General features: G+C 37.3%; 1 protein-coding gene across 10 annotated transcripts in view; it reads left to right on the top strand.

Annotated features, from left to right (window-relative positions):
- The window catches only part of GRIP1 (glutamate receptor interacting protein 1), a 321,129-nt gene that overhangs the window by 221,190 nt on the left and 72,949 nt on the right, over positions 1-26,990 (top strand). For all 10 annotated transcript variants that reach the window (XM_027741465.2, XM_027741471.2, XM_027741469.2 and 7 more), the window contains exons 3-7: positions 16,305-16,440; positions 17,376-17,521; positions 20,961-21,044; positions 21,909-21,984; positions 23,336-23,481. In XM_027741465.2, the coding sequence (XP_027597266.1) occupies positions 16,305-16,440; positions 17,376-17,521; positions 20,961-21,044; positions 21,909-21,984; positions 23,336-23,481 (588 nt within the window). The remainder of the gene's footprint in view (positions 1-16,304; positions 16,441-17,375; positions 17,522-20,960; positions 21,045-21,908; positions 21,985-23,335; positions 23,482-26,990) is intronic.

The raw sequence follows: 26,990 nt of genomic DNA on the forward strand, positions 1-26,990 counted from the left end.
GGATTCAGAAGGGACTGAATAAATTAATTGGCAAGAGCTTTATATGTAAATATTACAAAGGCTGAGAAGCATTGTACCCTCTAATGTGACAGTACTGGATGTCAGGGAACTGTGGCAGGACTGGACTGGACAAAGTAGGCAGGTTCTCGTTCTTTCCCTAAACAGGACTTCGTTTTCTTGCTTTCTAAAATGGAACAGGACTAGATGGAGTGTTAGTCTGACCTAGCAGGCCATTGCTGTCTTTCAAAGCATATGACTAGCAAACAAATTCTAGGCGTGTTCCTTTAATGTGTGAGAGTTTGCTTATCTGTGAAGTTGAGGATAATTTTTTATCATTTGCCTACTTGAGTCTTTTTGCACTTCATAAAGTGCACTTCTTTTTTGCACTTTCTCTCTTACAGTTATAGATAATTAACTTGATGTTTTTAATGTTCTTAATGTGTTTTATAATACCTCTTTAAAGAACTTAATGCATGATTTCCATCTGGTTTTTTATTTTGATCTCCGTTTCAGATTTTACAGTGATTATAATTTCAGGGCATGAAGATATTAAAGAAATAATATATAGCCCACCAAGATAACAGCTCTGTCACACCAAAGTTTGCTATCCTACATGTGGATAGTAGTTTGTCTGTTCTTTTCAACCATTTCAGTGGGTCTTGTTTTCACTCTAAACCTTGACTTCTACATAAAAATCTAATTGTTATGTTTTTTGCAAAATTATGTGTCCTTTTTGCCAATATGAAGTGGCTTAGAGTGTTTTATATGGATAGGGAAAAGATTGTTTCAATTCTTTCAGGCTCTTTAAGGTTGTTTCATTTCTTTTAATAGCATTTAATAGCATAGAATCAGAAGAGGAAAAGAGATTTTGGTGCTTGTGTGTCTTCCTCATCACATCCTTGGTACATGGGGCAGACAGAGATATGAAGTTGTGCCTCATGGTGTAGAATAAAAGAGGTAGGTATGTTTGTTTTGTGTAGGAGCCGTAAGACCTCAAGTTAATCATAGCATCATTGCAAACTAGCTTTTGTTTCTTTTCTATTTAAAAATGCAGAACAAAGAGCTTGTCCATTCAGGTTTTGATGTACTTGTTTTGAATTTATGTGGCGTCTGTGGGCCTGAGGAGACATTGGTGACCATCTAAACTAAACTTACAACTTCCTGGAACTTACTTATATCTCAACTTGTATTTGAATTATATTTTAGAGGGACAGTCAATCTATTTATGGTTGCTAGTGATACAAAACTCATCACAGCCTTTTGTGGTTAAGTAGCCTCACTGCTTTTATTTCTGGCTTGAGTATGTGTAGCTTCAGCTTCACTTCATTTGTAATGAAGAGTTGTTTTTCATCAAAATTCACTTCATTCTTTATAGTCACTTCTTTATGAAATCACCATTTAATCTTCCCTTTGTTAAAGTAATCAAACTGTGCTTCTGGGGTCTTTGCTCTCAGGCATTTTTCTTAAACTATTCTGAAAATTCTTTTGTGACTCTCCTGTTCTGTATTTTGTTACTAATAATCTTGGTGAATCATGTCACAAGAAGGAGACAAGGCATCTGAGTGACAGTCAGTACTTCACTAAACACAAAGGTGGACTAAGTACTGCTGTGTTAAACTCTCCTGTTTATATCTTCATAGTTTGCATTAATTCTTCTGGCCAATGAGAGTTTTGATCACCAGGGAGGGTTCCCAAATAATTTTCTGGCAACATTAATTACATAATTAATTTCATAATTTATTTACTGGGCACCTGTTGTGGTTTTTTATGTATAGTTGCATGCATCCATTCATATCTTTTACAGCAATAGAGTGAGGGACTTTTTTAACTTTGTAGGTGATATACAGGCTAGTAGAATGGAGGTACTCATCTTTTTTGATTTATGGTCCTTGTCTAAATTGCAGATATCATTCTCACTTAATGTCTGCATGATTTGGAGAATCTGCTAGTGTTGTGTGAATAAACACATAAAGAAGGATCCTTCTAATAAGTAAAGTCTCATTTATTAACAAACTGAAAAGAGTACAGAAAGCAAAACAGGGAATATTGGGGAAAATAGCAACAAGGGCAAAATCAGGGGATTTCATTGCTCTTATTCACAGAAGACATTGGTAGAAGGACACTCTGAATATCAATCCAGGCAGGAACAAGTGCTAATGTTCAGTGCTAATTGATTTTATCAATGAAGCAAAATGAGCCCAACTTAATAGTTAACTGTGAGACAAGATCCTGCCAAGACCTTCTTTCTGTATTAGATGACATTGTGACCCTGAATACTTGTTGGATAAATGATACAGAAAATGAGCATTGACCTGTGAGGTTGTTAAGACCCACTGTCATAGAAAAATGAGACACATGCTGCAGCTGAATTTTAGATATCACTGATGAATGATGAGTGATCGTACCTAGTAATACAATGTGACTATTGATCCCCAAAATATTGCTTCTGTAAGTGAAAGTGAGAAGTAAAACCTGATAAAGGTCATATAGGGAAATCCTGCCATTATACTAGGACTGCAACAAAATGGACCAAATCTATAAAGAATGAAAATGCTTCAGTACGATTAATAATTTCTACATAACTTATGTGGAACATATTCACATGGGAGTAAAAAAAAAGTGCTTTTCCAAAAAGATTTCAGATTTAGTCCTGGAATTGAAAGTTTAACAAGTGTATTTGGAAGTCATTACAAACTTGTAGCTACAAAAAGAGATGCCTAGTAAGGAACTTCTGCAATTTTATGATGAGGATGATACCTAACTCTAATAAGACCGTTAAAAGCCAAGAGCTTTTTCCTTAGCCCCTAACAAAAAATATTGGTGCAATAGAGATCATATAGTGGATGGGAACATATGTACAGTCATGGAGCTTAACTTACTTAATGCCATACCACAGAAAATAATAGTAAAGCTGTTTAACTCAGTCTAGCATATGTGCTAGCCAACTAGGATGATAGTTGGACAGGATTATAATGTATGCTAAGACATGCTTTTCATAGACTGAGTTAAGGCTATTGGGAGTCTCAGAGCATTTTGGACAAGCAATGAATACATTTTATAGTCCTAGTTTTCTCTGCGTACAAAGTTGGAGTAGAGATTAGAGAATTTTTTATGCTGATCCACTGCACATTTTAATATATCCACTACCCTATAAAAATATCATTGACCAGTAGTCAAAACATGGGTTTCTCAAGATGCCGGAGGGGGTCATCTTGTATTTTAATGCATGTGTGGCTTAAAAATAAGCATTATAAACTCAAACCCATACCAAATATTCTTATGAGATGATAGCAGCTAGCGTTAGGCTGGTATCTCTGTCTCCATCGTAAGCTCTGGGTCTTCGCTGAGGAAAGCATGATGAATATGTAGACCTCTCTGACCTACCTGAAGGTCACTTGCTGCAGACTTTGTTAAACCAAGAAGGGAAAGAAAATCCAGAGCAAATACTCTTATTACAGGCATTTTGTAAAATGTATAAACTAGGTGTTTTGTGGAAATATTGCTGGTGAAGCTGGGTTTGCCAGAAGTATGAATTTTGCAGTATTTCTAAATGAGCAAAGTTTCAGGGTAGGTAAAGTGACATCAGCACGTTAAGTGCTGTCGCTCTTCTGCTTGACAAATTGGTCTAAAATTTTTCTGCTTCTTTTTTCACCCATTATGACTTCATCTCTCCTGAGAGGGTTTGACATTATATCCACAGTTATACAGTAACATTGGAGACTTTTTTTAAATGTAGATCTACCCTAAGTAGAAAAGGTTTTTGGAGGCGGAACATGCAAGACATTTATGCAGAGCATACAATAGTTGACCTGGTTTTACAAATGCTGAGAAACAATTATGGCAAATGTGTTTATTCGATAGTTCTGTTTAGGCAGAAATCACCTTTCCCATCTATTTTCAGTCAAAAAAATCATGGACGAGGTGACATTCAGAATAAGCTATATTTGAGCAACTAAGGTAGACCATATCTAGAAACATTTATCATTAGTATTTCTTCTGAATTCTCCAGTTTAGATAAACAGTTCTGTGCTGTATTAAATACTGTCAGCAACATCTCCTGCTCTCTGTAGGAAATCCTAAATTTTGCCTAGACATTATGCTAATCTTTCTGACCATTTTAAGGAACTGTTTGTTGCATACTTACAAGAAAAAACAGATCCTCTCATGCCAGATATTCTTTATAGGTGTAAATCTTGGCTGTGTAAGGTACATTCAAACTGGTATGATACCTTCCCATTAACAATGCTAAGGTAAGTGGTGTTACAAAAATGACAGAAATGCTAAACATGTCTGCATGGTTGGCATATGGTATCTTTTATATGTATGCTAAGCTATAGAACAGACTGTAAATTAGATAAAAACCAAGCCATTAAATCTGAGTATCTGATACACTTTGAGGACTGGAGTGACATCCTCAAAGATTTTGGAAGTTACAGCTGCAAAATTCGAGACTGTAATTAGATCTCTGCTCAATTTATTTCCCAGGAATTAATGGTTTAAAGGGAAGCAAATGAGATGGTTTGTTTTTTCTGTCAAAGTATTCATCTGACAGAGAGAAACAAAAGGGGGAATGAGCTTTTTATATATCTAAAATCTAGATTGTGGTGCTTTTTTTGCATTAAAGTGTCTGAAAATGGGAGTTAAGGGATCCAGCTAGTTCAAGCTGGTGCAGCTGATACCATACTTGGGACAGGCAAGTGAGTAAACCTATAATAATTTTTCAAAGCAATTTGACTGCATAGTAATACAAAGAAAAAGATTTGGACATCAGTCTTCTCAAGTGAAATGAATGACAATTGCAGATGCCTGGTGTCTGATCCAGATAGAAATTTCCCAGTGGTGCAGATCTCAGCTGAAAAACATTGATTTATTAAACCTAGTGTAGTTAATAAATCTAATGATGAAGGATAAGTGAACCATACATGGATTACTCTGCTGTGGGGACCCCAGCCTTTCCAGGCTTTTGGGCCCACAGCACAGCACACAGCTGGTAGCAAATGGGTATAAGCAGCAGCAGGAAAGCAAAAAGATATGGGCCACAGGGAGCGGAAGTTTGTTTCGTTTTAAAAACACCCACATATTGGTTTACCTGGAGAGGAAAAATGTTTCAGAATGCAGTTGTTTGTATAACTCGCCGCAGTTTTGTACCAAACTGGAACCATAAGAAATGTGAAAACACAGTTTTTCCATAGTTTTTCCTTCAGTTCTGGTTAGCAAATTTTACAGTCGATAACAGAAATCTCTGCACTGAGGCCTCTCTACTGAGAGAGGTCTTAAATGACTTTTGTAAGCTTAAAATTTAAATATTTGGAAATTTTTCAGTATTTCAATATTTTAAAATTTAAATATTTCCTTTTAAAATAGTGACAGTATATCTTTTAGCAGCAGAGGAGAAAGAAACAGGGACAGTCACATCTTGTGAGTTGTTTGTATGCAGTCAGCAACCTGAGGAAGTGTTCACAAGTTTCAGTTTCCTTTTGTTTAAGAACAGCCTTCATTAAATGACAGCTTATTTTCACAGACAGTATTTTCAACAGCCATACTTTAAGTCGTGTTAGCAGTTTCCCCTGTTTGCATCCTTGTTGAGAATCTGCCTTGTGATTGAAATGTCATCGAAGCTTCCAGTTAGAACTGTTTAACTGAATCTTTATCTGTTTCAGTCTATTTGAAGATTTTAACTATTTCTTAAATTCACAGAAACATTTGCCTATCTGTCTTAGTCTCTTGGTCATGGAAAGAAGAGAAGGACCTTGTAAAAGGCACAACAGACAAAATGTGTCTTTGAAATAGAGGTGAACCAGAATATACCGTTAGCATGTCTTAATATTTTGGAGAAACAGGTAGATCTAGTCTTTGTTCCTTTTCACTTGAAGTTTCTGGAGGATAAGGGGAAACATTGAAAGAAAAGACAAAAAACTTCTCTGTGAAACATGCATCATATTTTGGAGTTTGACAGAGGAAAGCTTTTTTTCCCTGTGATATATAATAATGAGGCTGCTCCGGGATAGAATAAACCTCTCAAGTTGATATCAAATTCAGATTTTTGCCAAGATCTGCAAACAGCTTCTTGAAGTGACCTGAAGATGAAAAATGTTCCTGTTGTCCCACAGGCTAATACTAGGTGCTAATATGGTGCCGTCCCAATTTTTGTGCTAATCCAATGGGATATACTGGCAATTTAGGTGATAAAAGAAATCACATAGGTACATTCTTGCAGCTGTGCATTTTACTGTTTTACTGCAGTGATCTGTTCTGCAAGTTTGACTATCTAATAAACTAGTCCATGCAAAAGAAGGCATCTGTCTTCATTTCTCTTTGCCATTAGTTCATTATGCATACATTAAACTTCAGGGAATAAGTACAGAGATTTATTAGAGAGTTAGAGAGCACAGGTTAGCAGCCAGGAAATGCCTAAATTATTCCTTTTCTTTTTTTCCCCCTTTTTTTCCCCCCTCTTTTTCCCCTGTTGGCAAACTTATTTCACGGGAATAGTAAATTCTTGTGGATTTTAAATACTTATTGACAGCTAAAGTCATCACTGTTTCTGTGATTTGGTAAACTTTAATGTAAACCAGTAGCTTATTTTGTAGTTCTCTAACCCTGCTTTTCCATTGGCTTTAACTATGTTTTTTCTTCATCTTGAATGAGTAAATTAATGATCATTTTTTCCCAGGTATTTTTTCCCTACTATAAACACCTGATAAAAAATCATTGCATCCTATTTCTTGGACGGTGTTGCATATTAAACACCCTCAGAAGCCATCTTTGTAGCTTTAGTTTTGTATCAGATTGAAGGATACAAAAAGAATGAATCACTTTTTAAAATAGAATAGATCACTTTTTAAAACATTCCTAGCTATGTATTCTTTCAGTCTGATTTTGAAGTACCATCTTCCAGAAGTCAGCATTTCTGCATTGTGGTTTTCCATAAATGTAGAGAGTAAGTAAATCATAATGGTATCAGTGATCACTGAGCACAAAGGAGAAAAGGTAAAATCTGTGGGAAGCATTCACTCACGTTTTCCATTTTTCTCATTTTTTTCATGCATATCTTATTCTTCCAAGGATTGTCTAAGAGCCTTTGATAAACCCTTTTGTTATGCTGAATCTCCCTCAGTACTACCAAGTAGAAAAATAAGGTGTGTGTATCATTCAACTTTGTATGTTCTACACAGAGGTATATGACCCCTAAAAACTTAAATATCTGTTCCTTAATCCAAGTACTAGGAAAAGTTCTACTGGCCCATTCCTCCAAAGTTCAAATATTTTAAAATTCACCATCCGTTATTTGAATACATGAACAATACTTTATATAAAAAGCAGTGACACCGTTACTTTATCCTTTTCTGATCCTTACTGCTTCAGTTTTGTCATGATAATAGTGATCGTAACTCCATGTCCTAAAAAGGAATTTTGATGTCTTGTATTAACTAAAATGTTAAATTATATAGCAGCTGTAGATCATGGCAGGCAATGCAAAGTATGTTTAGCAAAATAATTGACACCTCAAATGGAGAAAAGGGATTTATGGGCACTATTGCTGAAATTTACCTGGTAGCCACAGGATGTTAAAACATTTGAAGGAGCTGCAAAACATGTCTTAAATAGCAAAACCTAAGCTGTACATACAGTTCTTAATCTAAAATGGAAAGAAGATTAAGAGGTGATTTGATCAGAGGTTACAGTTCTGTATCTGCAGGGACATCTGAATGTAATGGTGGTACTATAATGAGATCTTGGTCTTGAAGGCTTCTCTACTCCCCATTCAGATAGACATTATCTCACATGTAGATTTTCCATCACGTGACGTTTGCAAAGCCACATTGGATATCTTTCTAAAAGATATTAACCAGAGACACCACCAAATCATGTTTCTTTGCTTATGTCACTCAGGAGATCAGGGAGAGTATTGTTCCCGGTGATTCCTTCCTGCCTTGAGATTCACAAATGCAATCAGTCCTGTAATCAATCCTGTCTGATCCATTCTGGTAACTGTAGAAAGGAGAAAAACTGGAACAGTCAGGTTGTGCTTTTGTGAGTAGTGACACATCAGTACAAAGCAACACAAATTAGCAAAGTTCTCTTGGTGTTAATTTCTCGATAAAGAAAACAGAGAGGAAGTTGGAGGTGAATTAATCAGAATTATGGGGAAAAGTTTTATAAATCAAAATCAGTGTCAAAGCTCTGTGCTGTTCTGCACAGCAGGATTTCTGCTAGCAAGGGAGGAGGGTTAATGAAACCTTTATCCCATTCAGACAGAAATATAGAAAAGACTAATGTCATGGAGCTCTGTCCTTTCTTCATCAGTAGTGTTAACAGAGACATGCAGAGGTGTTCAGGGTAGCATTGCTGATGCGCAAACCATTCTTGAGTTCAAGACTTCATCGCTTATAGCATGAAGCAAAATTCTCAATAGGAAATACTTGTTTCACATGGGAGAGACAAATTGGGGTAACTATGGGCATAGGCCTCAGCTCAAAAGTAGTTTCTACTACCCATTCCCCACCCCAGTCAAAAATGCCACAATTTGTAAGCGAAGAGGTTTGAGCTCTGGAAAGCTGTGTAATGTCTGTTGAAGAGGTGAAGGTTGAGACTATCACTGTGCTTGTTTTTACCCTCCAATGTCCTTGCTTCAGAAAGCTCCACCTTGACAGTTAGTAAGCTGCTCTGGATCTTACAAATGTTGAGGAGTTTGACTGCCACCACAGATAACGTGGAAGCAGAAAAATGCCTGAACTTTCTGAAACCTAGGAAGTGCCTCAAGGTGGAGCAGGTCCTCATTGGAAGATAAGGAAATTGATTGTTGCAAATCTTCGAGCACGCAGGTAGTGGTAAGTGGATGGTATAGATACTTTCCTAAAGAAAGCCATCAATGAAAACACTAGAAGTTCCCAGCTAGTTCAAGGAATAAATGTGCTTTAACTAGCACATCATTGAGCAAGTTTATAGTTCTCATTGCATCTTTCTTCCAACCCTACTGCAAGGTGACATGTCAGGGATAAAAGTATCTTTTTTTGTACGTAATAATGCAAGAAAAAAAGGATTTTGTTATGACTGCACTAAATTGCATCTTCTTACAGTAATATATTAAAGTATTCATATTTACTGAAGCTAGATGTTTTAATATTTTATAATTTTTTAAATAATTTTTACCTCTAATTGAATTTCTTTGCTCAGGGATTATTAATAGTAATTCTGTGGGTTTTGACACTTAAAATGTATCTTACTTTCTAAATCCATTTAAATTAAAGTTTTTTTATTATTCTTCATTATATTTACAAGAGTCCAAGTTTGTAATTGGATTCTTAGACTCTAATAAAGGATTGTTAAACTTGTATGTTTTCAGTTTTCTCCTACACAGATGTTATGCAGTGTATTACATTCCACCTCTATGGACATCTACATAAATTTAGAAAACAGGAAGCAAAAGAGCAAAACAATGACAGAAATATACCTTAAAACTAAAAATACCTCCATATGGCATGGAAGTTATAAACATTTTCTTAGTGGCTGTGATTTTGGCCTTCCCCACCATTAGGCTCTCCCACACAGTCCAAAACTAGGTGGAATGAAAAAAATTGGTTTTCATGTATTTCCTTAGTAGTTGTATTCACTTTGTTCCTCCATAAGCCCTGTCACCAGCTATCTCAAGAAAATATAGAGAGGGAATGACTTGTTACTGTTATGACTATGTTTAGCCTGACACTTCCAGTCCTTGATGTAGGGGAAAAAAACAAAGTACAGAGAAAAAAATTCAGAAGTGTTGACTGGCAAAAATTCCTAATAACCCCACTTAGAAGAATCAGATGCCATCATCTCTATCTTAAATTGATCTCTTTGAGTGTCAAAGTAATGGCATGAATAATTTTAGGCTGCTAGTACTTGGAATGTGTGGGAGGATTTTGAGTATCAACATGTGTTCTCGGTTTGTTTTCTGGCATTATTGTGCAACTCAGTTGCAAATAAAAGCAAACAAAACAAAACAACCCCCCCCCCCATGCTTAAAAACTGTCTCTCATTATGGAATTTCTACAAGCAGGATATCCAGAAGACCAAAAAGGTGTTGTTCCCTCACCAGCACTTGTTTGGTTTGGAAAAACGTCTAGACAAGTGGCTATCCAGCTCCTACTTTAGTCTGCGTGTCTGCCACAGTTAGCCAGGAGAAACCTCTCTGTTTCTTACACAGCTGCTGCCATGGACCACTTTTCCCTCTAAGTTCAAAGCAATGTTTTTTGCATCCTCCTATGAAGCTATCCCTTGTAAGTTGGCTGTACAGAGATCATTCTTATCTTTTCTGTGTGAAGCTGCTTCTGTGTGAAAACTGATTTTACACCATGCCATATTATTCCATGCCATCCATTTTTTCATTTTCTGGCAAATGTTTACTGTTATTCCTGTCTGTGAGCAGTGGGTTCAGACACTAGCAGAATGTTGTATCTTGAATATGTGCCATTGGTAGCATGGCTGTGCTGCTGCTGGAGAAGCACTGGGACTGCACTGTAGGCTGTAGGATGGAAATGTTAAGCCCTGAGAAGGTAATAATGGTTTAACTCCAGTCACTGTTTCACTCCTGAAATGTAATTACTGGAGTTAGTATAGTGTGCTTTGGTAACTGTGTCATATATCAGGTATTTTTTCCAATATTCTTCTGCTAAGAAATTGGTGAGGTTCTTGTCATTAAGAATGAAGAGACTTTTTTTTGTCTGCAACTGGCTTTCAGTTGGTGGTTATTTGATTTCAGGTTTCTGATATTTATATTAATTTCTGATCTTTTAGTTAGAAACAGAATTTCAAATATAATGCTTATGTTTGATGTTAAATTGAAGACCACCTCTGTTGAATGCCTCGGTTGGGATTTAGAGAGAGTTGTCTGCCAAGGTATCCATTTCTGTGCCTTCAAATATGAAAAATGTACCCCAAACCAAATAGCACAAGAGCTAAGCTCTTTTTAGGCAGGAAACCAATGAACCCAGGTGTGAACTGTGCTTCTTTGTCCTGCGGGCCTGGTCTTTTCAGTGAGTTATGTGATCATGTCCTGTATATCACAGCCTGTGATGGATCATAAAATATCATTATTTGCTTTTCTGTGTCATACCTAGACCAGGCAGCAGATTTTTTCCAGTTTATAAGCACTAGTGGAAGATATTTGTTTTTCAGATAATATTTCTGCAGTAGCAAAGTCATCTTGTAGATACTCTTATAGCTTATAGGAAAAAAAAAAAGAAAAAAGTATCATCTCATGCCCTGTACACAATCAGAACAGCTGTTGGTATAAACCGAGTCTATTTGAGGCAGTTTTCCGCAAGTGTCTGAGCCTTACCAACCTCCTCTGCTTTCACTGAAAATGGTACAGCATTTCACCTGTACATTTATACAGGTTAACCTGTCTGCCGACCCAAGACAACCTGCATTGACAGTGTTTTAAATTTACGGTCCCATTGGTAACTGCAGTATGTCGTGCCTTTCAGATGTGCTCTGCTGCTCTTCAGACTCGTTTGTCTTCCACTGTGGATTGCTGGGTTCCAAACTAGGACTGGTTTGGGGATTGTCCCTCCACAGCCTGGAGAATACAGAACAGCATAGGCTGCGATCAGACTCTCTTCACCTATGGGGGGGGGGGTTACCTGTTTTTAATAGAAATTTAGGTGTTTTAGAAGTTAGCGACAGCCCGTCAGGAAAAGGGCAACAAGGAATGGTGCATTCATCATCTCCTGACATCTGTCTTGTCATACTAAGAGAAATATGCAACCTGCAGGACTTGAAGCATGGAGTAGGTGTGATGTCTCCAGTATAACAAACTGCTATCTCTTTCTTAAGAATTGACTTAATGTGATTTTTTTATTAAACCATGAGATGCCTACTAGGATGAAAAGCAAAGTGTTTTCGCTGCAGAATTTCTGCTGACATACAGGGGAAAATTCATTCAAGGAGAGCACTGACTGTATTTTCAAGAGACTTACCAATTACTTATTTATTGATTAAGTATGGGTTTGGTAGGAAAATATCGATAACAGCAAGTATTTTTTTACTTTTAGGTTAAGTTTCATTTATGGCCTGTTCCAGCTGCACTGAACAGTCTTATTCACTAGGTGGAGGATAGAAGTAAGCACTTGACCTGTGTAGATTTTAGGCATTTTCTTGGATTTTAAAATGAAATTTTCACAGAAGGGACTCAGTATCTGGAAGGAAGGCAAATATTTTTCAGTTTTACTTTAATATATAAATTAAGAAATAAAATTGTAGTAATGTAGAAAATAAATAATAAAACTTTGGATTAAGAGTTCTCTCAACTTTCAAATATTTGTCTGTGAAAAGATCTCTTCTGTCATCTAGTGTTTCATTTTCTTTTTGAAGAAGTGAATATATTCCAGGTTCATATATCTCATTAGAATTAATTTTCCATGCTTTTTATTCATTAAAAGATATTTTTTATATACATCAAAAAGTAGAAAATGACAAAAAGTCTACTGATGTATGAAATACTAGAAGCTTTATTATTATACTATTATTCTTGAAGAAAAATCAATCATGGTGTTTCTTGGATTTTACTTACCTGCAAGTTGTTCCATGTATTCATCTTCTCACAATAAGTTTTACCCAGGCTTGAATTTGAGCATCTACTTATCTTTAAAGCTTTCTTGTGCTACGTTGACTATCCCTATAGTCTGCCAGATTGCAGAGCAGGTCATAGTATTACTACACCAGCTGACCTGGCTGCAAGTCAGGCACATGCAGTTATGATATTGCAACAGCAAACCTAAGAGAAGCATCTGGACCGAGAATTTAGAAAACAGCAGCAGTGTAATGTTTTCTTTAGAATTCAGTTGCAGCGTGTGCTTCACCTTTCAGAACTGGAAATTTAAAGGAAGCTCTTTAGAGCAGAACCTTTCTTTTTCATCTTATGCCTGCCTGTGTGTGCAAATATGTGTGTGTGTACAAGTATGCATCTTTGCACTCCCCTTGCCAAGCCATCTCCAGTATTCAGTGGGATTCCTGAACCCCATGCTGAAGGTGGGTGGATGCCAGGAGAGCTGTAGGGTGACTGGTGCAGCATAGACAGCTGTGTGCCTGGGATTGCCCCTGCAGCTGCAGGAAGCAGTGCAAGTCCTGGGGCAGTCCTGAAACCCTCCCCAAGCCAAGGGAAGGCAGGTCCCAGTGTGAGCTTGTAAATTATAAGAAATCTGGAAATAACTTCTTTGCTTTCCTTTCTAATGCTAGCTATGCTAATATTATTAGCAATGTGGGAGTACATGTAGGAAAGAACATACTCTAGAATCTTCTAACTAATTAGGAGTTTGCTGGTTGGCATAAATAATGAATTGTGAGTGAGGTGATACATGAAGTAGTTTGATTTTTAACCCACAAAGAGTAACATAGGATTGTCTTAACTAGAGAATAGAGACTGACCTTGATGCAGTTGCATGTTGGATTGGTAATGAAGTCCCAGGGTTGTTCTGATATTGGGCATTTCAATAATACTCCAGTGGGATTAGTCTGTAATAATAATGCCAAAGCAATGCAGATGAGTAAACATGTAATATATAGTATTATAAGAACAGTAATCATGTGCGATTTAAGAAAGCAAAGATAAAAACCAGAGAGAGAGGGGTATCAAATGGACCTGGTTCAGAGCCCTTCCAGGGATAACAGTCTCTTATAAACAAAACCAGCTTAAGTAGTTTGATTTCTTCCTGATATGATTATGTACAACAAAAGCTACAAAATCCTTCGGAGCAACAAACCTAATGAAACTACTGTGCATGCTTAGATGACCTTATCTGTCAGTTAGCAATGAGCCTTTCACACCACACCTCCCTTGCAGTGTTGGTGCATCTTTCCTTTCTGCCTACCAAGGAAAAGTGTCTAGAAGTCGCTGTTCTTTTGGCAGAGGTATACAGAAATTTGTCAGAATGGTAAGCAGGAAGGAACCTGGTCATCACTTTCCATATCAGTAGTTGAAGGGAATTGTAAAACTGTTAGCCAGCTTAAAATACTGCATGGATCATCTGTTCCACATGTCACTTCAGGCAGCATAGTATTTCCCAGAATTGGATTGAAAACTCAGAACCTATATAAAAGATCAAAGCACATGACAGTATTGTGCTGTGGCAAAAGATTAGGCATGTGCAATGCATTGTTGATGTTCCATATACACATTCTGGCAAAATATTCATTAAAAAAAATAAAATCTTAGATGGTTCCTGAGAACCAGATTGCACTACTGAGAAGTGAAAAGGAAGGATTCCATCTGGGAGATGGAGTGAGAGGAGAATTCTCCTTTTGATTCCAGATCTCACGATTGAATAAACTCTGAATAAACATGTGTCACTCAGTAGCAAAGCTCGTCAGGTTGCATCATGGGTGCAAATATACAGTAATTTTGGTTTCAATAAGTACCATGTCTAACTCTTGTGATCCTTATGAATACTTACAGGTTTTTATAAAACTGAAAGCAGCATTTTGGCCTCTCTACAGCTATGTAACATGTCTGCATGTTCAGATGCAGGTAATCACATCTGTTCTTTCTGAACTGTTAAGAAGGCCAGATGTGAGTAAACATTGTGGAATCTCAACAGCTTCCAAATGGTACCCAAATGGTGGTTTGGTGTCAGCCAAGTTGAAGAATGCACCAGGTAACTATGCTGCTGTCTACTTCTGACAACCCATGCTGCTGACTGAATACACTGCAGAATTTTGTCTTAATAGAAGCTTTATAAGCATAGAAGAATTCTTACCCAAGCACTTAAATCATGCTGTATAATGATAAAAATGTGAATAACTGAAGTGGGATCATCATCAGCTAGAATGGAAATGGCCTGACAGCCACCTGGAAAGGAGCAGGAACATTGCATGGCATGATTCTACATTGGAAAAAGATTCAGTAGTTAACTCCATTAAAAGTACTACCGAGGATTACAGGACTGTCCACCAGGACTGGAGGCTCTTCTGAATGCTTTCCTCTGTCTGCCACCATTTCCTCAAATACAGAGGCAATGGTGGTAGGTTTGGCAATTCTTGTTCTGAGTAGCCATTCTTCATATAAAGGTGAAAATGTATTAGGTCATCTTGTCAGTCATGTGAAAAGATCTTGGAAGAACCTTGCTGGTGTTTGTATAGTGCTACTTCTAGATCTTACTGAAGAACATTTGAATATATACAAGGAACTCGCTTGTTTTTTGGGTGGATTTTAGTCTTTAAATCTTATGCCAGCACAGCAAACTTCTAGTGCGGTGCAGGCATACTGTTTATTTACAATGCATATATGATATTTTTAACTGACCAATTCACCTGAAAGCTGCATGTTGATACTGAAAAGGGCCAGAAAGATGAATGAACCTTCTAGAATTTTAATGGATCTTTAGGATTTTGTGCATTTTTCCAGAATACCTGAGCAGCTGGTGGTTTTAATGGGTCTCCTCTGACTGAAAACAGTGGATATGAGGTATGATTGCCTCGTGGCTTTCCAAACAGTTGCAGTCCTGCTGGAACTGTGCATATGTAGATTATCTTATCCATCCATGTACGATAAAGGCATCTCTTTTTGAAAGTTTGAGGCTTTTTATTGCAGGTGACCTGCATTTGTTGATGTCTGTGGGATTAACTTAGCATTTTCCAATTATGCTAAATGGAGAAACTGCAGAAGAGGGTGTCTCAGACAGCATGTGATGGAAATTTTATATATACTTACAACTATGAAAACCCTTCACCTACTTTGTACCTGTTCTGCAGAGATTGCAGAGAGTTACAGTGGAACTATATATGTGTAAGAATAAGGAATAAAACTGTTAAGATCTGATATATTTCTGTCTGGATTCTTGCTATGTTCAATCGTTTTTATTAACACTGACACCTACTAGGGGCCTCAAAATGAGTCTGAATCTAAAATTATAGTTTTGTTATATCTTTGCATCTTTTACCCTTCTGTTTATTCAGTTGAAGTACTTTATAAAACACAGAGGTCAGAGGGAGAGAGCAGAAAATGAGAAAAGATAGCCTTCTTAAAATGCGAAACAAGTACCTTAGTTATAAGCATTGCCAGCCTTTGTATTTATTGGCTCTATATAGGATACCAGCATATTGGTATGGTTTTTAATAACCTTTTACAGATCATATGTCTCAAGATTTATCTGTATGCAGACCTTTGCGCACAGTACTTGTGAATTGTAACATAAAGAATCTCCAGATGTACATGTTATTTCTTATTAACACAGAACGATTTTCTAGGGAACTAGATGACATATGAGAAAGGCTACATCTGTGCTATTACTTAAATCTTAATAATGTCAATAATTTTCTTTCAACAGAGGAATTCAAGGGCTCAACAATAGTTGAATTAATGAAAAAAGAAGGCACCACCCTAGGGCTTACAGTATCGGGGGGTATTGACAAGGATGGGAAACCAAGAGTATCTAACCTTCGCCAAGGAGGAATCGCTGCTAGGTAACCACATCTCAAGCCACAAAATGCATTATAAGATGTGATTGCTTCGAAAATATGTACCACATCAGAAAGGTCACTAAAAAATATGTGACTGGATGCATCTATAATGGCAGCCCATCACACTGGAGAACCTCATAGGGAAATGGCAACAGCTGGTCCTCCTCTTTGCTCAAGGCTACTTCGATAAAAACTAGAAATACCAATGAGATATTTGGAAGTCATCATGAGACTAATGATATTTATTCTAAATTATATATGTTTTATTTCTCTGGTTTTTTGTCCTTGAACAAAAATTTGAGAGAAGTAGCATAACGTACTGTGGGGAAAAAATAAAATGGAAAAACTAAGGGTAGTCCTACCGTAATTTATTTATTTTTTTTAACTGTTCATCAGCTGGTTTTAAGATTAAAAAGGCTCTAAATTCATAGCTACCTTGGTTGCTACTACAGTGGAAAGAAAAAGCTGTTATTCATGAGTGAGACAAGTTGAAATATAAAGGCTGAGCTGAAGCACTCCAAGTAACCAAGCAGAACATATGCTTTTGGGCTGTGGCCTGTGTCGTGTAGCTGTGATGTTAACTGCAAAGGCAACCACTGTTTTGGACACTTTCCAAAGAGAGAGAGAGAAAGATAGGGACATGAAGAAGATGACTTCCCAGATCCTGTGTCCAAACCAGTCCCATCATCCAACTCCTTTATTGTATAGCTGGTTTTGTACATCAGAAATTAATAATGCAACAATGTTCTTCTTTTAGTATTTAACAAGATAGATTAGATTATGATCTTAAAATGCCGCTTTCTGTTAGAAAGTTCAACCTATTTTAATCCAGATTAATGGAAAAAGTATTTTGTACCGTCACTAAACAGTACTTTTAAAGGATTTAGTTTGGTCCAGAAGATCTGTCTTTAACAAAAGGAATATATACTTTTCCCTAGGAGTGACCAGCTGGATGTAGGCGACTACATCAAATCTGTGAATGGAATCAACCTGACCAAATTTCGCCACGATGAGATCATCAGCCTGCTCAAGAATGTTGGTGAAAGGGTTGTGTTAGAAGTGGAGTATGAGCTGCCTCCAGTCTGTAAGTAATCGCAGAGCAAACTGAAACCTATGCAGAATAGCAGATGTTGTCAGCAGTGAGATGGGCATGGTTGATGACAGCCATTTTGGTAATGATTGGGTTTTTATGTTCTATTTTTATTTTTTTCTGTGGCTTATTGCAGTGTGTTGAAGCAGTAGAAAAGAAATGGCAGTACAGGGGGATGCTTTCAGATGTTTTAAAAGCATGAATCCCACCAATGACAGAGCAGAGTTGTCAATCTCCACTATTTTATTTTTTTTGTTTGCTTGTTTGCAATTTTGAATACTGGAAATCAGTTTGGGTGGATTCTGTGGCAAGAAAATCCTTCTTGTTACAGTAAGATCTTCTAACATGAGACTAGTGAATATCTGCTAGTTCTGCCTCTGCCTTTTCCTTGTGTCTCTTCACTTGCAGCACCCTTCCTCTCTCCCAGATAAACAACATCCTTTGGGACTTTTCAGTCTTTTCTGATGTCACTTTCAGGCAACATTTCGTTTCTAGAGCAGAAGACCCAGAGGGGTAGGCCATGAGGATACATAAACTTGCAAGAACTGTGTGACTGAAACAAGAGCTTTCACTGAGCAGGATTTTCTTCAAAATATAAATTTATGCTGACGCTAAAGTCACAGAATGCTACTGAATGTTTTCCTTGCCTCTCCTTTGCTCTTTCTTATGTGCTTATGTCTATAACTGTGTCTATAGGAGAAAATCAGTGCGAATCGAGTCTATCAGGAATGAAGTGAAAGCTAGAGAAACAGAGAGTTGGAAACCCGGGACCTAAAGTGAAGGAGTGAGTGTCAGGTGGCTTCCTGGCACCAAGGAGCTGCATCAGTCACACCTTTAAAAGGGTGTGTGCTCCTTCATGCTGCTCACTAGAGGGGAGAAGATGTGGTTTGCTGGTGTTTGGCCAGAAAAATCTGGAGTCAACTAGGAAGTTCATGCTCCCTTAAATAAAGAGTTTCATTGTAATAGAAGCCAAAAAATCCATCACTCTCTTCAGTATTTAGAAGATGATGACCTCCCCACAACTTTCCAGCAGCTGGAGGGTTAGTCTAATTACATACTTGGTGGTTTTTAGGACCTCCTGACAACCATCTTAATATGCTTTGAATGTTCTCTATTTAGTGTTTGCTTGTGGTAACAGAACTTCATGTTCTAAAACACAGAATCTGAGTTAATGAAGTTAGCCGAGTTCTGAGTTACTTTGCTGCAGATGTATTTGTTTTACCAGCATTAATTGGTTTGCATTTATTCAAGTGGGCTTTCTTTTGTTTCATCCCCTTTTAGCATATGTGCCACTCTTGTCCACTGAAACAGGATTTTGACATGCTAAATTACAGTAGAAATTATAACTTTTTTTTAAGTCCTTGGAATTTCCGATGTCTTCATACAAGCGTAGATAATGGAGATAATTAGCAGTCTAGTTGTTTCCATTAACTTCTAATGAACAGGCTAGACACAATGCTTTCGTTACACACAGAAGGTTTCTGGTAAGTCGTGTGGTGAAGTCCTGGCACCTCCTTCCTGGCCCCCATACATAATGAAATTCTACTGTTGTTCTCATGGTTGCCTCCTCAGAGAAAGGACTATCATGGTTTCAGCATGGGGTAATGTCAGTCATTTAATAATGATGGATTAAATTTGGTTTAGCACTGGTAATCTCCCTCTCCCTAGTGCTTCTTCCCATGCCTACAAATGGTCACAGCAGCTAGTTTCAGCACGAGCCACCTCAGTGTTTAAAACAGGAGTACGTGTCTCACACCTGTCTTTTGCTGTTGGTAAGGGTTAAGGACTTCTTTCCAGTACCAGGCTGAGGCTGGGGTGGAAGGACAGCCACCTGAGTGGCTGTTGCCCTAGTGGAAGGATGCTACATGCCAATCCTTGCTGCTGAACTGTAGATTTTGTCTGTCCTCAGTGAAGGTTAGACTCAGGCACAGCAAACAGAGCAAGAAGCACGGATTCATCTTGAGCTACACGCGAGGCCGCTTCCTGTTGATAGGAATGAAGGCAAGAGTTGTCTACTCCTCCCCATAATTCGGTCCTTTTCAGTCAGTAAAGTGTTTCTAGCTGAAAAGGAAACAACCACATGGACTCAGTAACACAATCCTGATCTTCAAGCTGTAGCAGGAATTACTGCAACACAGAGCAGTGCTCTGAAGGGCCATATTTCACCTGCTTTCTTAAGGAAATGAGATTTATGTGATTTCACTGGGTGGTTCTCCTGGGTCCCTGCAGTAACTTTTTTACTGGGATTGAAAAGCTTTAAAAAAAGTACATTACAGTACATGTCCTGGAAATAGACACTTGAGCAAGTCCCTGAGTAGGGGAGTCCTCAGAGAGAGAGGCATACAGTGCTGAGGGGGCACCACTCTTCTGGCACCTTTCATGGCTGGCAGCACATGCAGGGTAGCTTGTGGCGTCCGTTTTCCCTTCAGGGTGTCCTGACGGGGAAACTCTGGTTATTGCAGGCAAAAACATTAAATAACATAAGTTTTCATTAGTTCTGCTACTCACAGAGCATGTATTTTATAGAGATGGGTTGGTTTGGTGGTTTTTTTAACTTCGTGTGTTGTGCTGTTTGCAGTATTTGACTGGAAGGTAGGAAGTGTGAGTGTGTGTAATTTTGCCCACTGTCTTTCTCCCTTCAGAAAAGAGAGTTCGTAGGCTATGCCAAAGTTTTTCCTGTAAAAGCTAATAGTAAACTGTCTGCTGGTCTCTTAACAGCAGTGATTTCAAATTCTACAAAGTGGATTATCACACCCAAATGCATTGGTCTGTGCATTAGGCTTCTCACCCCCTAATCCAGCTGTGCACCACTCCTCTAGTGCTTACAGAGAAAACACTGAGTAGACTAGAAGTCAAAGAATTCTTACACTCACCAGTGATGAGGGAGCTACATTTTGAAAAAGAAAAATCCTTATTATACAAAACACATTTTGCATCTTAATTTAGTAATCTGAGATTAGAAATATTAGAGATACACCCCCAAAATGTCAATTGTCTTTGCTTTATGCAATAAAAATAAATGTTTTCATAGCTGAATAACAAGCTTAATAGGTAGCTCTAAGAATTTCATTTGCCATTTTTTCTCACTGTGCATTTCCATATTTTCTAGCACTCTTCTGTAACTACAAGAAAAGCAAAATTATGCCATAATTTAAACAGTAAGACTCAAATTCCTCACCCGTTACATGCATCTATGTCTCTTTTCCCAGACCATTGGCACTTTGCAAAATATCTGGTCCAACATTCTCTCAAAAAGAGGATGAGTTGTGTTGAATTACAAGTCTTCCGCCTGACTGTTTTGTAATTCAGTCTTTCGAATTTAATGACCCAATATCTATCTTCAATTGTAAAAGGTGTAGGTCTGCATGTATAATTAGAAAAATACTAATAATTAAGTTTTGGATTCTTTTTGTTTTATTTGTTTTTCTTTTAGCTGTACAAGGATCCAGTCTCATCTTTAGAACTGTGGAAGTTACTTTACATAAAGAGGGGAACACTTTTGGATTTGTAATAAGAGGTGAGTTACTGTTGAGTTTGAACCCTTTGTATTATCTAAATAAGCAAAAAAGTGATAATTTTTTATGATACTCAGAAATACGTAAGGATTTATGGCTTGAAGTTTCTTAAAGTCAAAGTATTACCTTTTCCATACCTTCATGTACTGCTTTTATGAACTGCTCTAATTTTTGTTTATGGAAGAACCTTAATTAATAAACTATTTGAAGAAAACATGATAAACTTCATTTCACATAAGACCAGATTCTGCTACATACCTTCTGCTACCTGAAATCAGCAGAAAGGTCATATTTCTTAAAAAAGAGTTACATGTAGTATTTGTATAAATTAGGCAGGAAATCTGATTAATCATGATGATAGTCTGAATTGTACAACTAAAATATTATCACTGACTTAAGAGAACGGAAGAAAATATAGAACTGTTAAATGATGTACCCCAATGACGCATTATCAGTTTCTTCAGGGAAAACCTTTTTTTAATTATACATAAATTCACTAGCGGCCACTCATTCTGAGTATACATAAAATAAGGGTGTTCTTTTTCTCTGTGCTGTAAACACTACAGAACAGTAAGTGTTCACACTGAGATCAGATTTGCAGAGTAAAAGTTCTAAGAAAAAAATATATATTTATTAAGAATCACTCCATAGAAATGTTTTTTAAAGATTCATCTATACATAGAGTAAGTTGATTTTATTTAAGTTTAAATTCAGAGGAGGGTGATATTAATAGTTTGGCCATTTTTTGATCTTTTTAGCCCATCTGTAAAGGTTCATGCTGCAAGATTTAGGTTTGCCTCTTGGAAATGAGCTTTCATAAAAACCATAAAATGAAGGTGTACGTTCTCTCACTTTTTCCTTTCTAGGTGGAGCACATGATGACAGAAATAAATCTCGTCCTGTTGTAATAACATGTGTTAGACCTGGAGGGCCTGCTGACAGGTACACTTCATCTTTCTCTGTAGTACATGTGAAAGAGAAATGGGGAAAGGTGAATTATTTGGGACAGAAGTTAAGATTTGGAGTGAAATAGATGTATTCAAACTCAGTCCATTGAAATTCATGGTTTAGCCTTTAATTGTTGTAATAGTAATAACAACAAGAACAGTAATGGGCAACCACAGAGGCTCAGCGTGCCATGGTGTGTATGAACTTTAATTTAGAATCTTGCACATCAGACTTTCTCATTAAATGCTTTCAAAAATTAACCCAAAATAATTAGAACAAATGCCTGCAATAGATCAGAGCACATTTTTTTGCATCCTTCAGACAAATGGTGTAGCTCTTAATTATGCTTTTTATACTCTAACACTACCATCTTTTTCTCTTGCAATTCAGAATAATACTGTCTTGTGTGTGAGTGTTGTTGCATTATTCTGTTAAGATATTTGTACATATCTGCATGTGAGTTCACACATAACGTTGCCTGGACAACTTCTGTCTACAGATTTGTTTTGGACATATTTGTATGTAATACCATTTTATATTTATATCACTTTATTTCTGTGTACAAACTATATTTTCAAAAATGGCACTCATGTCCTTAAAACACTCAAGAAACTCAAAGGGCAGTTTCTGTAAAGCAGACTGATGTTCTGTAGCCTATGTTGACATTTTTGACATTGGAAATGTTAATTGAGAAGAAAATGCTTCAAGAGAGCCTCTCTTTTGTTCCATGGCTTTCTTCTCTTCATCATCCTTGTTTTTCTCCATGATTCTCTTAAGCTGACAGTGTTAGTACTTCATTTTCTATTATAATTCTGAATAGATTATGAGATATGCCTAGGAGACAGTGTAATAATTTAGAGCCAAATTATTTTCGGGTAGGAAGAAAAGAAAAATGGAATTATCCAAGTAAGAGATATTTTAAAAGAAAATGAATGGACATTCATGTTTTGCAATCTGTTTCTGCACTCGTGTTTGCACCTCATGTTTGTTATTAAGAAAATATTGGAGGAAGAGATGTTTGTGTATGTATGAAAAAAGAGTTGTGTGGACAAGGCAGAAAGCAAACATATGTTGGAGCAGACGCTATACTTAGTTGCAATTTAATGTGACTTGATTATTTCGCTATGTGGTAAGCTGTTTTCCAGTCACTGACTTTCCAATTAAAGCAATTTCCTTTCCACTGCGCCCTCTGAACATTCTCACTGTCAAAGTAAATGTTAAGTGTTAAGGCACGAGGGATGGATGTCAGGGAGGGTTCTAGAGAATTGCTTTGCCTAAAAATGGTATTGTCTCCAAATCAATTTTTCTTATATTAACAAAGATCATTCCTTTAATGTCCCATCAGAGAGGGCACAATCAAACCTGGGGACAGGCTGCTGAGTGTTGATGGGATCCGACTGCTGGGAACAACACATGCTGAAGCTATGAGTATTCTCAAACAATGCGGGCAGGAGGCGACTCTGCTGGTTGAATATGATGTCTCAGTGATGGGTAAGTTGAGAAGTGGGGCTTTAATTCTGGGAGCCATCTGTGATGTTTTGCTGCCTGTTCTTGATGAGCTATTTTAGAAGTGATTGTGACCTGTTATGCTTCTAGTAGCACTGCTATTCCCTTCTGCATCGTGTCATTAATCTCGGGTTCAGAAGGAGGTGAGCGGTATTTCACTGTAATTTAGCATTCTGACATTTCGTGGTTTGTAGAGTGAAACCATAGTGTGGATTCTAGCAAAGTAACTTTTCTTTTCCAGTGACTAGTTTATAATAAAGGTTAATGAAGTGTAAGCATTTCTATGTCACATGAAAGAGGGAGTATACTTGCTCTAACAAGAATTCTTTTGCCTTTTGCCAGTGCTGCTAGATGGCCAAGACATAATTAAAAAGTCATAAGACTGCCACATAGAAAATAACAAGGAAGAGAAAATTTGTTAAGAAATGCAGAGGTGACAAACCACAGCTTGAAAAATGAGCTTACACTTTATACAAACTTTTATTGAACTCACTGAAAATGTGGAAGATTTCTCTGGAAAGTCAAGTAGAGAAGGTGATTTTTAACAAGAGATTTGGGATTGAGTTGTTTCCACTTGTTTTGGAAGTTGTCATATCCCCTCCGTTTTTACAAGATACAGAAAATTCATGGCAGCAAGAAATAGAAATACTCACCAGTCAGACTAAAATATTTCTTCTCTGTTTTGGGATCCTTCCCTTTTTTTCCTCTTCATCTCCACATCAGGTTTCTAACCTAGCAGTAAAGCAGCGTCCTAGGGATTTGTGAAATAGCACTGTCAAACTTCAAAGTCTTGGAAAAGATTAATGCTGTAAAGAATAATGTCAGGTATTTGTTTAGTCTGAAACAGCCCTCTATTCTTCTCTAAGACACAGATTTTTTTTTTATTACAATATACATCTCTATTTACTTAACTACGAAGAACTGAAGTGGCAGGTTTGTCTGGTGTCTGGCAGGCCTAATGGACAGTTGTACAGGTCCAGAAAGGTGGAGACAGCTCAGACGAGCTCTAGTTCCTGATAAGAACTAGAATTTAGGTGTTTTCATTTGTTTGTTCTTTTTCTTTAGAAAATGACGGATGACCAAACCCTGTTTATCATCACAGTTAAAACAAGATTCTTTATACTCTACTTTCTCTAAAAGTGAGATCTCACTGCAAAATGAACCCCTGGCTTTAGACAAAGTTCCCAGTGAACTTTCATTTCAGAGAAAACTCCCATCCCCATTCTCTTGTATACCCAAAGGAGAGAGTCAGCCTCCATTTCACCGAGGATCTTTTAGAAATCTTTGCAGGTTTTTGTGAGAAGACCACATGATGAAAAGCTTTGTTGTGTTCTAAATTGCAGCTTGTTCAAGGCAGGAACCTTTCTTCAGTGCTGTCTGGATAGAGCTCAGTGCATGAGCATGCAGAACTTAGTTTGAAGTTTCAGGTTTATAAATGTAAAGGTAACACCTACCAGTTGGTCTCTCCCTGTCATTTTCTCTCTGAATAAACTCTCTTTTGTTCTCAGCAACAAATCTGGATTTATCATGCCTGCCTTCCTGGCAGTGAGTGTGTTATTCTACGGAAATTTAAGGTGGTAGAAGAATCTGAGACTTGTGGAGTCAGAAGGAAGGAAGGAAAAGGAAATCAAACACTGGGAAATATATGGGATTGCGGTCCAGCAGAGTTTGCAAGAAGAAATAAGGAGGAATCCAGTAGACTGGCTTTCTAATGCATTATGATTTTTTTAGATTTTACCTAGTCCTAGTAGATTTTGATTTTTTTCCAGTTTGTCTATCCTGCATAGTTTTCCAGCAGTAGTGTGAACAAAGAAAATTGTTGGAAAGCTCTCTTCACTTTTTGCAGTTACGTTATGACCGTGGTGCAAAGGCTGAAAATCATTCATCCTAATCCATTGATTCCTGGCCCAGGAAAACTTTGCTGATTTGATTCTTCTCTTAGTTCTGCTCAAGAGCAGTGAAGTCAGTTGCAAGTAACATGAAAGGGAAGAAGGACATGACCCATGAAGAAAAATTTAGGAATTGCAGAAATGTTACTAGGTTCCTCAACTCTTATGTTACCCACAAACTATTTGTAATGCTAAGGGTTGACATGAATTTGATAATAGGCTAAAAGAAGAGAAAGGTCATTGAGTAAGGTCACTTATCAATAACTGAAACTTGAAACTAGATTAGTAGGTTAGCTTGCTTGGGTTGGGGGCAGTAATCCAAAAATTACATAAAAGTCTGGTGTATTCTGTAGGGTCCTCCTGGTATAAACTTGTGGTAGAATATATTACTCCCAGAGATATAATTATAGCATTATTTGCTTTAATATCCTCTCTTCTGTTAGTGGATGGTTATATCCTGTAAAGTATCATTGTGTGTGGCCAGAACTGGAAAGAGCCATAAAATACATTCTGATAGCGTGAAATTGGAACTTGAGTTGAAAAGGTTAAACTAGATGAAGAAAATAATCTTGAACTCTTTTTCAGCTACAGTCCTGTAGTGTGTAACTGACTTTTCTTACTCCTGTAAGCATAAACTGTTTCAGAGGTGCTGTATTTCTCAAAGTTTAGTTCCTTTGCCTTAAGTCTTCAAGAGGTCACTTGGGAAGCTTGTACATTTTATTGTTTCTGGAACCTAGACAAACTGGAGTAAAAAAGGCATCAAGGGGTTCTGTGCAGGGTAATCAAGTGTGTATATAATGTAGATGTGGCTATTCTGGTTGAACTCTCTGGGGTTACACTTGTGCTTGCTTAAGTACCTCCTGAACAATCTTGCTCAGCTGAGTCCTAGGAAATAAACGTGTCAGTTCAGCTTCTTGGAAGCTGATGAAAATGTTTCCAGGTTGGTGTGGGCAGTGTACTGCTGTGTAGTTTCAAAGAGACTTTGAAATAATAGTAGTTTGGAAATACCAAGATAATCTCTAAAGAAAATAAGAGCACATAATTTTTGAGAAAATAATTTGTAGCCTGATAAAAATTACATTTGAAGTTGTGGAGGTTGCAGTCTTTCCAAAATACCTCCTGCACTTCAGTGTTTGCAGAGAAGATGGATATGGTGACTTGCTCTGCACCCAACTGTGTGGAAGTAACAATATCTGTGTGGGCTTTATCACTTTTCTGTGTAATCCTTACACCTGAATTGTCCAACCTTTCTGGTCATATGCATCACCTATTTTCATCTAGTAGTGGGAGAGGTCTGAATAGTACAACTTCTCTGTGCTCTATGATTACACCTGTGCCCCTCATTTTGTGGAGGAGGAGTAGAGGCAAGGTGGTGGCTAGCAGTGACTTGCTACGACTGTCAAAATAATTTTGCAACCTGAATCTTCTCTTGTGGCAACCAAATAGCCAATATTAATTCCCAGCTATAAACTTAAGTTGGGAAGACTTGAAGTTCTTACTGTTTGGCAGCAGTCGGGATGAAGTATCCTAATGAGCTGCTAGAGTTGGAGTGAGAGTGAGAATTAGAATGCAACGTTAATAATGAACTACAAACAGAGGTTCTCA

The sequence above is a fragment of the Pipra filicauda genome, unplaced genomic scaffold (assembly GCF_003945595.2).
Source record: "Pipra filicauda isolate LSUMZ 115617 unplaced genomic scaffold, ASM394559v2 scaffold93_size3172892_pilon, whole genome shotgun sequence".
In the NCBI taxonomy this organism is placed as follows: Eukaryota; Metazoa; Chordata; class Aves; order Passeriformes; family Pipridae; genus Pipra; species Pipra filicauda.